The 18,381-nt window shown below is 34.4% G+C and overlaps 1 protein-coding gene across 1 annotated transcript in view; it reads right to left on the reverse strand.

The window, feature by feature from the left end:
- LOC110026544 (VAMP-like protein YKT61) overlaps positions 1 to 6,316 on the reverse strand; it is a 29,373-nt gene extending 23,057 nt beyond the window's left edge. The window contains exon 1 of the mRNA XM_020727515.1: positions 5,877 to 6,316. Within this exon, the coding sequence (XP_020583174.1) occupies positions 5,877 to 6,090 (214 nt within the window). The 5' untranslated portion in view covers positions 6,091 to 6,316. The remainder of the gene's footprint in view (positions 1 to 5,876) is intronic.
- Positions 6,317 to 18,381: the final 12,065 nt, after the last annotated feature.

Below are 18,381 nucleotides of genomic sequence, written 5' to 3' on the forward strand. Positions count from 1 at the left end.
AAATATTAAAGTTTGAATAGAACAGTTAAAGTTAATGGATACAAAATTTTAAGTTATTTCTATTAAGTTAATGTCATGAACATATATATTAGATCATAACAAGATTTTTATATAAATATAAAAGATCAAAATGTATATTGTTTTCTCTTCCTTAGATTATTATAGTTTATAAGTGTGATTGTTCTTGAATTATCTTTAAATTATTCATTATGTTGTTTTAATATTTTTTTTAGGTTTTAAGCTTCTAAATAAATGAATAAAAGAGAAGTTAATGTGTACACGAGGCAAGAACAACGACCGAAAAGGTAAAAAATTTTATTTGTTAATTAAATTACTTTCTTTAGTATCTCTTTTATGGATATTTAAATATTAAACCGCTAGAGATAGAAATAAAATAATAGAAAACTTAATTCCAACATCCGACCATCCGTTCCCGCATTAGTTAATTTCAAGCTCCAGGTCGGATCGTGATAAAAGTGGCATTAGAGCAATGTTTAGATTAACCAACATAAATTTTAATGAATGAAAGAGCCAATAAAACGATTGAATTAAGTTATAAAAAATATTTTAAGTGAGCCAAATTAAATTATTTTGTTATTATTTCAGAATTATGGATGATTAGGAGGGAAAGGTCAAGAATGATAATGTTGAATTTAATATACCCCATAACGTCATAGTCAGTGTTAATACATTTTCTGATATGATGAACTTTATGACTCAGATGATTAAGAATTTTCAATCTTAAGCTAGCATGACGTAAGGTTTGACCCGTTGAACCGACCAGCAGAGGGTTCGGGTCAAGCCTCCTGGTAGAACAATCAATTGTTTTCAAGGGGCGGGAACTATCGCCCCCTTTTCCCCCTTCTTTTATTCTCGTTTAATCTATTTATAGTTGTTTGAGTGCTTTAGAGTTTAGTTTTGTTCTTTCTGATTTCAGAGTTCCTGCTGTCATGTCTCTCTTACCTTGTTAGGGTTGTAGTCAAGGACAAGTGATGCTCTGATTGTATCCTTCTCTGAGGTGGTGGTTATCTCGTCAATCTCATGTCATATTCCTTCTTCCCTGCTGACAATCGATTTCCAATGCCTTCACCCGCGATCACCCGGCCGCCCTGCTTCTTCCCTTATCGTCGCCCTGCCTACCTGCTTCCTTTTTTGTGGCCACCCAACCGTCCAACACATCCCCTATTGCCGCCCCGTCGTCCTAATTCCTCCCTTGTGGCCGCCCAAACATCCAACACATCCCCTGTTGCTGCCAAGCCTAGCCTACGCCTGACTAGTTGTTGCCAAGATCATCCAGCACCTTCCCTGCTGCCAAAGCCACCTTATCATCCACTTGTTGACATAACCTCTCAAACTATCCCTCACACCTATTGTCCACCTGGAGCTCATCACCTTTGCCTTTACCCTCGCCCTAGAGCCACATTTACATCTGTGTCATTTTATTTCCAGTTTATAAACTCTTGTTGTGTTCCATTCTAAGTTTCAACAATAATAATTGTATTCTTTTTTGTTTTCAGATTACCTCCAGTATCATAGCATCAGTGGAGGAGCACTAATGATAACTACCTGAAGTTTTTTTAGGAAATGAGACTTCCTTTATTTTCTGGATCAGAACCAGTGGAAGCTAGGAACTAACTTTTGAGGGTGGAGAAAATCATGGATGGTATGGCATGTCCACCAGAAAGGAGAGTTACCCTTGCCACATTTGCTTTTAAGAGGGAAGCTGAAAGATGGCGGGAAGGTTAGTTACAGAAGAAATTTGGTGGTCGACCTAGCCCTTTGGTACAGTAAGACGAGTTCATGGGAACATTCGCAGATTGATTTGTATCATTATCAACCAAAAGCCAGATGCAAGATAAATTCATTAGATTAGTGCAAAGAGATTAATTGATTATGCAGTACAAAGCGGAGTTTACTATGTTGTCGAGATATGCATCACAACCCATTCCTATTGCAGAGGATGAATGTCGCATATTTTTTTTCTGTAATGAATTATTCAATCAGGCAGAAACTAGTATCACTTGAGATTGAAGACTATTCAGTGCTAGTGGAGAGGGCCAGACGAGTAGAAATTAATGTTCAGCAAACTCAAAACCGTAAGGACGTACACAAGAGAAAGAGTTTGGAAGAAGTAGCACCAACAGTTCATTCAAGAGAATATAGTGGGGAGGAAATAAAGTGCAGTTATTAGCCACCCTAAATTGGTGGAGTTATTAGCCGCCCTAAATTGGTGGAGTTATTAAATTGGTGGAGTTATTAGTAAATTGGTGGAGTTATTAGCCAAACTGATAGCTGCAATATAAAGCCTTGTATTAAATATGGGAAGCAATATCAAAGTGACAGTTATTTGGTTTGAAAGTGTGTTATTTATGCAGACAACCTGGAAATTAGATAAAAAATTTCCCTAATTTTTCTCTGAAATCCACATCAAATGCTAACTCAAGAAGGGATTCAACTCAAAGGAATTTACTTTTAGAAGTGGCCAACAAAGGATGATAGAAGCTGATATTGTTACTTGTAAGGAGCAACCAAAGCAGAACACTCGACCAAGAGTCTATTCTCTGCCTCATCCAGAACCTGAAGAAACTATTGTCACTGATATTGACGCATAAAATTTGATGGATGATTTGTCTAAATTGTTGTTATGTTAGTTATTATGTTTCAATTACTTGAGGATTGTTGATTGGATTTGTTAATATCAAATGTTTGAATTATTGTATTTATTCTTGATTTCAGTTAATAAGATTTAAACTTTTATGATTAATTTGGATAGTTATGTTTTAATTACATAAGTTGTAATATCTTATGAGAAGTTCATGAGGTTCCAGGACGAAACTTTATAAGGAGAGAATATTATAATAATTGAAATTTTAAATAATAATAATATTAATAATATGCATATTAATATAAATTGAATAGGCAGTTAAGAGTTAAGGGATAAGCGACACCTCGAGTTCATCTTTAGGAGTCGCATGACCCGTTCAAACCAATGGAAACAGAGAACGAACATGAGAGAGAGAGGAAGTGGAGTGAGAGAGAGAGTAAGAGAAAGCAAAAGAAGGAAGGGGGTAGTTTCAAATCTTATATGCACAACCCAAGCCATGAGCAGTGTTGTTGTATGCGATGGAGGAAGATAGAGGGAGTGTTGGGAGCAGTAAGAGTCATTGCTCCGAGGAAGGAGTCGAGTGCTTCTTATAACCTGAAGTATTGATGTTGTGCAAAAGAGAAGGGGATCAATATCGAGAAAGTAAGGATGAACCCTAGCAGCGGCATGAACATCGACTTCACTGTGGGGAAGAAGCTTCGAGTATAGAATGCGTTCGGTGTGAAAGAAGAGGAGTATCGAGCAGGATAAACAGCTTTGAGGAGTAGAAAAAAGGACGACGCTTGCGAACTTCGTTTGGGAGGAGAGGAGCTCGACACAGGAGAAGAGAAAAAAGAGTCATGAGTGTGTGCAGGAAGGTCAACCAACGGAAGAGAAGGGTAAGGTTATATGATTATGCTTTTAGTTATATAAATTATCTTAATCACAAGTATTAAATAATGATTCCATGTTTAGTTACTTATAGATAAATTGGAAATAAAACTTTATTAACTTAATTATTAAAGAGAGTAATGAATACAAATACATATAATAATGATAACAATAATGATAATTGAAGAATAATTTGATTAACAAAAACATGCCTGAAATTTAAAAATTTGATATTAAGTTCTATACATAATAAATATCAATATAAAGGTCATCACGACGCTAAGCTAATTAATGAAGCTTGAGAATCTAACGTGGCAATCGAGACAAGTAATTGTGCTTAAGTTACAGTAATATTTCTTGCTTTTAAATATATCATTGCTTACAATTTGTCACTATTATGTCTTATGTCTATATAATTAAATTATATTTGATTCTTCATATTGATATTTATGAAATATGCATGTTAAAACAGTCATATAAATTATGTCTGACAAACTATTTCCGTCTTGATTAATTCCAAGTTTTGGGTTCGGGCCAAGTCATGACAATGACATCCATGTCTACCCACAACCCACCTCCACCTCCGCAGTCACACATAATATCACGCTATCATCGATAAACCATCACCCAACTTCATGGCCTAATAGAAAAAGAATTTTGATTTACTTTGCAACAATCCAAGAACACTAAGAAGTAACATTCCAGAATTATTTAAGAGCAAACTAAACACCAAGTATTTCAAATGCACTAAGCTTACTTTTCACTGCATTTAGAATACACATGAATTCTTAAATACTTGCAACTAAACAACCCGACATACAAAATATAAATGAACACATACAAGAATGGTACCAAAGAAAAAATAATGTACCCATAAATCATCAAAATATTAATAATCATATTTGCAACCGAAAAATTTCTCTATCATTAAAATTTAAAGCTTGTTTGGGATTAGGCGGGACCTAAATGAAAACACTGAGGGCATATAGAAAAGAAAGAAAATTAACCCACAAAAAATACAAACAATTTTATATAGGTTCACCCAATTGATACTACTTATTGAGGTAACTACAAATCTTACTATGATAACAATTGATATAGCCCTAATTTATCAAAAATATATCTAAAAAGGGCATCCCAAAACCCCCTTAATGAAACAATTTACAAATATTGGATAACCCCCCCGCCCCCACACACCCACCCACATAGGGATAAACTAGGTTCGCTATCACCAAAAGTTAACATAAGCTTAAAGCAAACATTATTTTGGTTTATATCATGGACATTTGGAATTTATCCCTCGTCTCACAAACAGGAAGTTATTGAGACTAGGCTAAATTTGTATGAGGAGGTTAACTCCATTAACCTCGTGCATATAGGCAACTTGAGCAAGCTATGAAAAAAGATGAAGCGAGAAGTTCGTGTTGGTAGTGTCTCCTGTTAAAGTTCATGCAGGATCTTTAGCATTTGTTAATCATAGTGCTATATTAAAGAAATAAGTGGGTATAAGCAAACAAGCTAGTATTGGGTAATACATTAATAAATAACATTTAAAATGTGATCCATACTTACATGATTTATCAATGCCTGCTTACAAAATAAAAAAGTGAATAACCTACGTTAATTACCTGTAAGAGTAATTGCTTCAAAAACATATGATCTGAATAATAGCCAATACTGCTACATCCATGTGACAGCAAACTATCCTGAGCACACATAGTACGGCAAACTACTACACCAAAACAAATTTCAGGAACGTAAAAAATCCCTCACGAAAGCCAACTTATAACAAAATGATTCAAAGCAAACATTGTTATATTCGGAGCCACTCTAAAACTTGTGCATACATCGGACCTCCAATGTTGCATTGTTAACAAAAACTACGTCCAAATTAAGTATCTAATTACTCGGACTAAAGAATCACGTAGCCTAGCCGAACCCTCAAAAATTGAATGACTAGAGTAAAGAAAAACATGCAAAGTGCTTCATAAGCGACAACATAATTCTGCAATCAGAGCATAGTCGAGTGGTACCAAAAACATTGCCAGAACAGCAATAGCAATCAAATTTTGTCTCAAGCTTCATCCTGTGATAAAAATAGTGAATCGACCAAGCCTATCGCAACAATCGTACTCCTATACTAAAGAACACGATCTCACGGAAATAATCTAAATTTATTTCAGTATAGGGCCACGCCCCAGTCTAACAATGCACGATCGGCAAGCTATCAACACAAATAAGTACGGCGGAGCATTAACATAGGAATCTCAACTAGAAACCGATCAAGACGAGCCACACAATTCTCCCCTATGAATCGAATCAGCTAAGCACTGCAAATTTACGAAGATTGGCATATAAGCAGGGGCGAAAAACCTATAGTTGGCGATCGATCTGTAGCTACCTTCGTGTTGAACGGACTGCCGCTGGCTCGGTGGTGTCCTCTTGGCTACAGTGCGGCCGACGAATACTACAAATTCTTTGGCAGCGGTCCTCTGAAAATATCCAAAGTGGCTTACATCAGTGGCGTTCGCCAGAACCACTGGCTCCACCGAACCAGAGGAAGAAGAATCGCCGATGCCAGAGCACTTGAGGAGGATAATTGCGGTGATCTTCATCGTGCACAAGAAAGGGAAAAAAAACGCGAACGAAAACCACGTGGTCGCCGGTGATCTTAGTCGGTTCCTTCCGCCAGATTCCGAAGCGCGCCGACTCCTTCCGCCAAATTCCAAAGCGCGCCGAGTGTGGAAGGAGGTCTCACGGTCACGAGAAAATACTGCGTCCCGACTCCTAAATATTATCCGAAGGAGGTCTCACGGTCACGCCATGAATAGAATATATGATCGAATGATGTCCTATTAACTTAGCATATAAATGGCTGAAGTCATCTCTAGTTTGTTTCTTGCTTTCTCAATTTATACAATTTATCTATACCAATTTGGGATAGAACTCAGACATTCTAGAATTGGTATGTCAATGAAATCTTCTTGTGGACATTCAAATTCTTGCAAGAGTACTCTCCCCTGTGGGGTTTCAATAGGAATCTATTTTAATAACTTCATTGTGAAATGAAAATATTGCTTTAACTTGGGCTTTAGAATTTTATATTGTCTGATGACTTGTTGGATAATCAATTGCGGCTCAACGTAAATATTGATTTCAGTTATATTAAAATTGTTAATTCCAATCTGGTTATCAGAGTTTCATATCTTGCTTCATTATTTGTATATGGTTATATTAAATGATAAGAGCATCTTAACATTCTCTGCTATGATGTAATAAAGATTAGTCAAATCCATGTTTTAACAATTTGTGATTCTCTATCTTTTTGTAATGACGAGGCTTCGTCAAAGTACATCTCCTATCGTTGAGCACTGAGGCCTTCGAGATACATCATCTACTCGTCTAGTAAATCATCGTTAATAGGAAACTCAGCAGGTAAAGGGTGTGTCGTGAGAAAATTTGCTAAGATTTGTCCTCCCACAGTGCGAGGAAGTACGAGAGTTATATCAAATTGTAATAATATCATCGACCACCTCCCTAACCTACCGGAAAGCGTCGATCGAATCATCAAATATTGCAAGAGATTAAACTTCAAAATAACATTGACCTTATGAGAAAACATTTAATGTCTAAGCTTATGGGCGGCGATTAATGCCAAACAATGCTTCTCAACAAGAGGATGCATTACCTTTGCTAGAGTTAAATAAAAACTATATAGTATAGGACATTTTCTTTACCCTCACCATTGGCCTGAGCTAGCAGAGCTCCGAAGAAGTCGTTTAAAGCCACGATATAAAGTATCAAAGGTCTACCCAAGACTAGGGCAGCTAATACAGGAGGAATCATTAAGTATTGCTTATTACGTTCGAATGAGTGTTGACATTTGTCGTCCCAAGTGAACTAGGTATCTTTCTTGATCAACATAAGAAAAGGTTGACACCTACCTCATAGGTTAAAAATAAAGTGTCTCAGATTCACCAGCCTCTCTTAAAAAGGATCGTAATTGCTTTAAGTTCTTAAGGGGTGGCATTTCTTAGATGGTTTTAATTTTCTGGAGATTGATTTCAATTTCATGGTGATGAACAACAAATTCAAAAAATTTCCCATAGGTGACACTGAAGGTGCACTTAAAAGGATTCATTTTAAGATTAAATTGACGCAACCGCTAAAAAATAATTCTCAAATCATACAAATAATTCTCTTTCTGTTTACTTTTAATGACCACATCATCCACGTAACATTCAACTTGATTGTGTGTAACATTTAACTTGATTATGAATGATGTCATCGAAAAATTCTCGTCATCACCCATTGATAAGTTGCACCGGTGTTCTTTAATCTGAAAAGAATTATTGTGTAGCAATACACTCTAATTGGCGTTCTGAAAGCTATAAACTTCTAATCCTCCGGTGCCATTTTAATCTGATTGTATACAAACTATCCATTCATAAAGGAGAAAATTGCACGAGATGACGCGATATCAACCATTAATTCCGGAATTGATAGTGAAATTCCATCTTTTATGCATGCTTTGTGTAATCTTTGAAGTCCACACAAACTCAAATTTGACTGTTCCTCTTTGTAATCGGTACCACATTGGCCAACCAGGTTGGGTACTAATTTTTACGAAAAAAATTGGAGTATATTAATTTCTTAACCTTAACTATGACTTGTTCAATCTCAAGATGCATTCATTTAGGAGTCTTCTTGACTGGGATTGCCGCTTGGTCCTATCCCAACTTATGAACCGCAACCTCCAGAGCTAATCTAGGCATTTCTTCATAGCCCCAAGCGAAACAATCTCTGAATTCCGTTAACAATTTAATCATATATGTAGATTCTTTTTCGTTAAGTATGGAGCTAATAAAGGTTGGTCTAGGCTCCTCTTTAGTTTCTAAGTTAACCTGTTTAGCTCGTTGATTGTTGAATTAATCACTTCTTCGAACTTTGGTGGAGCATCTTCGATCGAGGGACCTTTAAAATTGTTCAAAGTTTCTAAACAACCTTTATTAGGGTCATCAGAATCAACCGAACAAAATTCCATATCGTCAACTGACCCTACTGTGCCAAACCCAATACCTTGTTTTGAATTAAAAGCTCGATTATTATTACTACACGGTTCTTCAAAATGGTGTGATTGGTCTTTTGACCATTGTTTAAGCACGCACCACATTGAACAAGTTTCTGAACACAGGGAGAATACCACTCAAGAGGCAATTTCATTAATTCAGAAGAAGTATTCTCTTCTAGTTTTACATTAGTGTTGGAACTAGGAGAAGAAGATTGATTGCAGGTTGTTGCGACAGTCACAATAATAATATACTTGAGGATTGTTAATATTTCTTTAAATCATTATAGTTGTCACTCTAGTTATTTAAGGAATTATTTATCAATTTTAAATGTTCTTTGGGATGCTAACACAAGTATACGTAGCACACAAGTAATATAGGGCTATAATGAAGTCCTAAGTATCGATCCCACTGGGAAGTTTGGAAATATTATAATATTAACTCAAAGAAACTCTATCTAAACTGCAAAAAACTTAACTAGGAATGCAAGTCAAAATTTGTGCTCTTAAACTCTTAAACTAAGTGAATTATATAATTATATCTACTACTCTTATCTCTAAACCCAAAGTAAATTTTAATATCATTAAACTAAGTTTTATGAAGAAGAGTTCAAATTTTAAAAAGTATTTATCCCCTTGCAATGAGATTATGATCAGTGAATAATTCAAATTTTTATAAATATATTATGTCAAATAGGAGCATACTTATTCTTTACCCTCCTACAAGTTCATAAAGAATATTGGCTAATCCAAAGTCAACTTCTTAAATCATTGGTTAGGTTGAGAAAATACTGGCTCTTACTCCAGAGTTTCCACTATCCCTCCACTTGGAGGCTAACAACTAACGTCAGGTTCTAAACTTCTTCATCAAATTAAAGGTTCTAGCTTGTCACTCTAGAATCACCAATTTACGCCCATCAAAACTTATTTTCCTATTTCTCTGCACTTAACCACATGAACTACATTCTCATCCATGAGATCAATGTGATTCTTACTTAGTTGAGAAAAGCATAGACCTTTTGGATCATTATGTTTCACAACAAATTTTAACTTAACAGTACCTAAATTGATTAACTAAATAAATTTTGAAGTTTGAATCATCAAAATTATGAAATTAAACAATTTTAATTATTCACATGATTATTTCTCATTGTAGGGATAAAAACAAAGCAAACTACTCAAATCTCATGAAAAAGATACAAAAAAACATGGATTTATATATAAAACAAATTAACAAAACAAAGATAAGTAAGACAAGTAAAATACTAACTACTTATCTCAATCTCCTACCTAAGAAAATCCTTTGAAGTTTCTTTGAATAACTTTCTCTCCTTACAATATCACTCAATTATCTCTTAGAAATGTAATGAAGAAAATATCTCTCACTTCTCCTCTCCTCTTACAACTCTAAGAGACAATCTTCTCTTTCACTCATCTTCACTTACTCTCTTATTCTGCTCCATTTGCCCCCCCCCACCAACCTCCAATAAAATCACAATTATATAAGTATAGGTTTGAATTTCCAAGAGTCACCTCTGGCACCCTTTCAATTTGTCCAAATTCAATGAATTTGAGGAAGAAACCGTTTCTAGGCCTAGGATCCTAACTGTGTCACCTAGGCACCACTCTTTCTGTAAACTGACGAGTAGGCGCTAGATCCTAGCTTCTAGGCGCCAGGTCAACTTTTACAAAGGGCCTCTTTTTTACTCTAAATTCCTTTCTTTTTTGCTTCTTTTTGCTTCAATTGCCTCAACTTATTGTACCTGCAATAAAAACATAGAAATATCTTTCATTAAAATGTAATATCACTAAAAATAAACATTAAATGTGTATAAAAAAGTAGCATATTTTTATACATGTCAAAGATCCACAATGAAACAAATTGGTTTTGCGCCAACACCATGTACTTCCTTAACCACCAATCCCTCAACCTTATGAGGATAGATCGGGTCAAGGGCCACGGTTGCACATAATGATTAATCCTATCGTAAATTAACTTCTATTTTTGAATCTTCTCATCCTCTAGAGAGATCTTGAACAAAGGTTTCTTTTTTATCTATTGTCATTGCACCCTTCTTGACATTCCCCTTTTCGGAACTGTCCTCCCAGTTGATGTTGATAACTGGATTCCTTTGTTTAACAACTTCCTTGACCTCATCTCTGGCCTCGACCTCGGATGCAAGTTCTAGAGAAACCTTCACAATCTCACTTTAAAGGAATGGTGAGGGATCAGTGAATTAGAATTGAGTTCTTGTTCCTTTTCTGGTTCTTTCACTTCATTTGGTATAACATCTTTGGAGAAAATTGTTTTCTTTGAGGGTGTGTAGTGATCCCAATATTTTGTATATGTAAGGATTTATGAAGTTGACACCACTACTTGAAGATTTTAATCCCCAGTAATTGCACCAAAAACTTGATCCCAATTAAAGTAACATTTCAATTATATTTGTAGGATTCTACGCAAGTATACGTATCGTTATCAAGTAATATAGGGTTTTCTGATTGAGCCCCGAATATCAATCCCATGGAGATCAAGGTTAATCATAGCGGCTTTCAAGAGAAGTCCTAATTTAGAGTAACACGTCCTAGCTTGGAAGGTTGATAAAGTTTTGGTTTTGATTATATCCTAAAATTATCACAATAATTCTACTTCCACTCTTAAACTAAAATACTTAGTGAAAATCAGAAAGTGGGGTTTAATATATTAAAAGTATTCTTCCTCATGCAATGAAATTAGTGGCATGCGTAAAAGCACATTGCTATAAATAGGAGTAATTACATTCCTTACCCTTACTAGAGATGTTATAAATAACATTAGTTAATCTAAAGTTTGAATAGTTTTGAAGACGGGCTAGGCAGGGAAGATACTAGCTCTCACTCTAGAGTTCCCTCTTATCCCTCCACCTGGAGGCTAACATCTCGCATCAAAAGCTAAAACAATAGACCAAATTAGGGGGCTTTAGTCTGTCACTCTGAAGTCCTCTAATTCTACACCCATTAAAGATTATTTAAAGATTATTTCCCAATTTATTTGCACTCAATCATATGAACTACATTCTCATCCATATAATCTCATGTGATTCTATCACAGTTGATTGAGATAATACCATCCGGGATCTTACATGTTCTCACAACAGATTTTAACATGCAAGTTGATCAAGTTTACATGTTAATGAAGAACAAAGTAAAATCATCACAATATATTCTTACTCTACTCAATTATATATTCTAAACATGCATACTAATTCATTACAAGAAGAAAGAGTAAAGAAAACTACTTACTACACATGGAGAAACAACAAGAATTATTCATTGCACAAGTCTTTAAACCCATACAAACAAAGTACTATATTCAAATCAAAATACAATGAAAACACTTATCTCTGGTGAAAATCAAACTCTCCTTGTATAGCAGAAGCAATCTCCTTACAATCCTCTCCAAGAACAAAGTGAAAAGAAAAGAAAAAATCTCTCACACTCTCTCTTTCTCTCTCACCTTGCCGCCCCACTTGGGGCTCACGCCCAAGCCTTCTTCTTCTTCTCTAAGTCTTTTTCTCCTTTTCTAATTAATTCCAAAGTCCAAGAGATATTCAAGAGAGTTTTTAAAAATATTTTCAAGCCTTATTTATAGTTTCCTAAGAGTTTCTTAAGTGTCTCTTCAAAACTGTCCAGATTCAATGAATCTTTCAAATAGTGCTTGAAGTGTCTCTTCAAAACTCCTTATAACCACCCCAATTCTTTCTAGAAAATCTATTTTATAAATTTCAATAAATTCCCCAAGAGATGCATGAAACACCGCTGCAAAATCGTCCAAATTCGACGTATATTGAAGAAGTTATGCTAAAAACCGTCACTGGCGCCTAAGCGCCGATTCTGGGGCACTTAAGCGCTCCCCTCTCTGTTTGGTGGCACCTAAGCACCATTTTTTGTGCTTAAGCACTGGACACAGGTACTTAAGTGTTTGGTTTCGGTCCTCATAGCTCCGGTGTGCCCCGATTCGACCAAATTTGCTTCAGTTTGCTCTGGTTTGGTCCATTTATGTTCCTTTTGCTCCAATCACTCCAAATTCTTCAATTTGATGTATCTACAACCAAAACACAATAAAACATACATTTAAAGTGTAATATTATCATAAAATATAGCATGAAAAATAGTATATTTTTAGGCGTATCACGTAGTAAGTAGCATCTTCATGGATTTGCACTTCATGTATGGAAAATGGTTGTAAGTCCCCTTTGATACAATGCTCTTACCCCTCGTGATAGTATTTTATATATTGATATAAAGATGAAGGGACCATCCTAGACTGTCTTCAAACTTCGTGCAAGGTCTGACGATCTTGACAACCCAGCCTAACAATCTTCTATTAGCTCTCAGTCAGACGGTCTTGGCACCACTACTGACTGTCTATAAACTTTGGGCAAGGCTAGGCAATCTCAGCATCGCATCCTACCAATCTTCTATTCACGTTCATTCGAAGTGGTCTCAGTGACATGGTTAACTATCTTCAAATTTCAGGCAAGGCCTGACGATCTAGTCTTTGCGGCCTATCAATCATTTTTTCGTGCTCAGCCGAGTGGTCCTGGTGCCACATTTAGTTACCTTCAAACTTCGAGCAATGCTAGGTGATCTAAGCACTACGACATGCAAATATTATATTCGTGCTCAGCTGGGCAATCTTAATGCCACGACCAGCTATCTTCAAACTTCGAGTAAGGCTGAGCAACTTGCCAATCTTTCATACATGCTTAACAAGGTAGTCTTGGTTCCATAGTTGATTTCCTTTAAACTTCGGGCAATGCCAGGAAATTTTAGTGTTGCGACTTGTCAATTTTTAATTCACGCACAATTGGAGCTTTTTGGTGCCTCGACTTGTTGTCTCTAAACTCTGGGCAAAGTCGGCACCCAACATGCCAATCTCAAATTCACGCTCAGTCGAGCAGTCTTGGTATCACGGTTTGTTATCTTCAAGCTTCGGGCAAGGTCGGCACCGTGGCCTTCCAATCTTCTATTTGCGCTTAGTCGGGTAGATGTTTAGTTGATTCTCCAGTTTTTCCCTAGTTCCCAAAATGTTTTCCTGTCTTGAAAATTTTGGCCCTTCGATTAATTAGGCATTCATTAATTTTATACATAGTTTTTGGGGAAAGGCTTAAATTAAAAACAAAAAGCGAGAGAATATTTTTCATTTAAGGCTGTTAGTACGGAGAAAAGACATGAATTCATGAAAAAAAATTTTAGGTGGTCTCTCCTTGTGATTTAGAGTACCTCATTCACTGCATAGGTCTTTAGCTTGTATGCTCTAAGTCATGCCTGACAATCAATGATATAGGGTTCACTCCACATTTAGTCCAACTTTCCAACCACATGTCTTGTGTCATCGGGTCGACCTTCTTCAGTACTAGATCTCCGGGGGAGAAAGCCTTCTCTCGGATGTGTTGGTTGTACTACTGATCAACTCTCCTCTTGAATTCTTCCTGTTGCAAGGCCGACTGTGCTCTGACTTCTTCCATAAGATCCTACATTGAATGATTTTATTTCAATATAGTTTGAACATCTAACAAATAAGGATTGACATAAGTGGGCATGACACAATATGGTTGCCTCTCACCATTCGATTTATACATACCCTCTTATTCTTTCTTTATACAAATATTGAGAAGTTGTCTCCTCTGGACTGTCAATTTTTTACCTGATCCCTCCATTTTGCAAATCCTATAGGATGCGAGTCATGATTAATATTTCAAAGGTTTTGAGAATTTTTAATTATTTATCTATGAACTATATTATATATCATACTCGAAGGGAAAAAGCTAATAGGAAATTTGGCCAAATTATGCCTCCATTTCTACTATTTTTAAAATTAAGACTACTATGTGTGCCAAAATTAGTAGATGGAAGAATCAAATGCACTATATGATATTCACTTTTAATTTCACATATAGTCTAGAGTTTTGGTTTTCACTTATTTTCTTGGAGCATTTTCCTTGGCTTTGTTTAGGAGTTGTTATGTTTGGCATTTTGTTGTCTTATTTTTCACTGATCTTTGTGGAGCCTTCTCTTTGGCTCAGGTTGGGAGCTGCTCTGTTTGGGATTGTGATGCCTTATTTTGATATTCCTGATGAAAAAAAAAGGAATTGTCCACATATCTTTGGGATTTTGCTGTTGCTCTACTTGGGATTTCTCTTAAAAAGTTCTTAATATGTATTGCACTGCTCGGAAAAAGATGCATAATGATTTATTCTTAGTATGAGAACTGGGAGGATGCTCTTTGGTACTTCCACTATCTCGACAATTAAACGTGGAATTCAGAACAAATTGGTTAGACAATCTTCTTCCTAGTTGCTCTATTTATTAGATGTTACAAGTTATCTCTAATGTCTTGTTGTTGGATTATAAAACATATTTTTTGCAACAATCGTTTTACTGTATCTTCTTGCAACTATCATTTTGCAGGTTTTTTGCTACAAAGCTTTTCTTTCTTTTCTCTTCTTGCTTAGAAGATGACGAGGGGTTTTTTGTCTTCAGTACAATTCTATCTTAATACTACAACCTAATTTTGCTTCATTGACATTTATGACAATTCCTTCTGTATGATATTTTGGCAACTGAGAGGTCTATAATTTCAATAATGTTTTTGCTCTTTGAGTATTTTTTAGAATTCATCTTGCCATATTAATATTTTTTTTTTCATTTTTTTTTGGATGGAGAAATGTTCTTTTGTAAACTATTTTGTAATTTTACCCTTTTTTTCAATGAAAATTTGAAGTAGGCTCTTAATTTTTCAAGAAAATAAATAAATACATAGGCATTGTTGATATACTTTTTAATTTCCACATATATGCATTGTTATCATTAGATGCTTGATTCTTGTTTCTTTCATATGATTCTTCTTTAATCATAATATTCTAGTTTTAAATCATATTATGATAAGCAAGTATGAGTAAGAAAGTTGACTCAAAATTAAACTTCTTTGAACTCAACTTAATTTTGGCTAGAGTTAAAATATTTAGTTTTGAATTAAGATTGATTAGCCTGACTTTAATTCTATATCATCGTTACGAAATTTGGTCATCCAAATCATGTTGTTGCACAAATATGTAGGAGCTAAGTTCATGGCACTTAGGTGTGCATTAGTTGTATTAAACTGAAAAACTGAATCCAACAGAGCTCATTTTATTGATTTGATTTGGTTTAAAATGTTTTGGTTTTAAAAATGGTAAAGTTTTGTTTTCGATTTATAATTAGATTTTGCTTATTATTTCAATGAATAAAGAAAAAAAAAGTAATTTACACCAAATTGTTTGATTCTAACATGTGAGACTACTATGGCTTATAGGTAGGGCTATCAAAAAAGCTCGTTATTTGTGAACAGTTCATGTTCGATTCGTCAATGAGTTCGTGTTCGATTCTTTAGATAAGTAAACGAGACGGACGTGAACAATTTTTTTTTCGTTCGGTTAGTTAAACGAACTAAACAAGAACAATGATGCATTCGTTCGTTTTTGAATCATTATTATTCGAAATATAAAATAATTTAAAATAATTATATATGAAAAAATTATGATATTTTAAAAAATTAAATTTTCTAAATTATAATATATAATAAATTAATAATGACATGAATCCTTTTGATCATTGTGTAAGTGTTAAGACATCCCCTGGAAGTGACGCGTTGTATAACCTGAATGCATTGATAAGTGTGCAAGGGTCGCTACACCGACACCCGGGTGTAATGTCAAATAAGCAAGGGTTCCCACATTACGAGCGAATGTGGGAAAAGAAGTTAGTCCATGAAACTAATAAAACTAATATTAGGATAGGATCTTGGAATATAGGTACTCTCAATGGTAAATTAATGAAATTAGTTGATATTTTGATTCATAGGAAAATTAATATCATATGTATTCAAGAAACTAAGTGGGTTGGAGAAAAAGCTAAAAGATTAATAATTTAGGTTTTAAACTTAAGATTAATTATTTAGGTTTTAAACTTTGGTATTATGATAAGAGTCGCTTTAGAAATGGTGTAGGTGTAATTATAGATAAGAGTTTGAAAGATAATGTTGTAAATATTAATAAAGTTGGAGATAGATCTATAGCCCTTAAGGTTATCATTGATACTAAGATTTTTAATATTGTAAGTGCTTAAGCTTCTCAAGTTGGTTTAGATACAGGGTCTAAAAATAAATTTTAGAATGACATAGAAGACTTAATACAGATGATACCTCTAAAAGAAAGAATTTTTATTGGAGGAGATTTAAATGGACATGCCGGTAGGGTGGTAGAAAACTTCTGAAATACTCATGGTGGCTACGGATTTGAAGTAACTAATGAAGAAGGTAGAGCTATTTTAGATTTTTCTTTAGCGTATGATTTTGTTATTACTAATACTTTAATCAAGAAAAGAGATGAACATCTTATTACACATCTTATTACTTATAAGTACTTATAAGAGTGGATCTAATAAAACAAAAATTGATTATTTTCTTATGAGAAAAAGAGATTGTCGCGGTTTTAAAGATTTTAAGGTCATTCCAAGTGATAATTTAAGTAGCCAATATTGTTTATTAGTTTTAGATTTTAATATTAAGAGTTGTACAATAAAAAATATTAGGACTCATCATCGTATAATTAGATGAAGAAAAGACACAAAAAAAATTATGTTTATGAGTAAAATTCAAGATTCCAAAATTTGGGATATTCATGAAGAAACAAATGTTATGTGGAATAAAGTAACAAACACTATTAAACAAGTAGCAAAAGATGTGTTTGGAGAATCAAATAAAAAAGTTTTTATAAATAAAAATAGTTGGTAGTGGAATAATAATGTGCAATAAATGATAAAATATAAGAAGTTATGTTATAAAAATTTGTTTAAATGTAAAAGCTTAGAGAACTAGGAAAAATATCAATCGGCCCGCAGACATTCTAAAAGAACAATCTGCGACGCTAAAAATTCTGCTTTTAATGATCTTTATAATAGATTAGATATTAAGGAAGGTGAAAAATATATGTATAAACTAGCCAAACAAAGAGAAAAGAAAATAAAGATTTAACTCAAGTAAAGTGTATTAAAGATGAAAAGCAAAAAGTACTTTTCTTAGAAAAAGATATTCAACATAGGTGGGTGAGTTACTTTGATAAACTTTTTAATGAATATATGTATAAACTAGCCAAACAAAGAGAAAAGAAAATAAAGATTTAACTCAAGTAAAGTGTATTAAAGATGAAAATCAAAAAGTACTTTCTTAGAAAAAGATTTTCAACATAGGTGGGTGAGTTACTTTGATAAAATTTTTAATGAAGTTTCTGAAAATACGATCAACCTTAGTGATCTTAATATCGTGAATAATAATAAAACGTTTCATTTTTACCGTCGCATTAGTAAAAAAGAAGTTGAGGAGGCTTTAAGAAAATCAAGGGTGTAAAGTCTATAGGACCTGATGATATCCCAATTGAAGTGTGGAAATATTTGGGAGCTTTGGGAGTTTCTTGGTTTACTAAGCTCTTTAATATTATTTTAAAAACTAAAAAGAAGCCTGAGGAGTGGAGGAAGAGTATTTTGGTCCCCATTTTTAAGAATAAAGGGGATGCACAAGAGTTTGCAAATCATAGAGGAATTAAGTTGATGTGTCGTACTTTAAAGTTATGGGAGAGGGTAATTAAACATAGGTTAAGACGCATCACAAAGATTTCTCATAATCAATTTGGATTTATGTCGGGTAGGTCTACTATGGAAGCTATGCATTTATTCAGAGGTTTGATGGAGAAGTTCAGAGATAATAAGGAGAATCTACATTTGATTTTTATTGATTTAGAAAAAGCTTACGATAAGGTTC

This window comes from Phalaenopsis equestris, unplaced genomic scaffold (assembly GCF_001263595.1).
Source record: "Phalaenopsis equestris unplaced genomic scaffold, ASM126359v1 Scaffold000376, whole genome shotgun sequence".
Classification (NCBI taxonomy): Eukaryota; Viridiplantae; Streptophyta; class Magnoliopsida; order Asparagales; family Orchidaceae; genus Phalaenopsis; species Phalaenopsis equestris.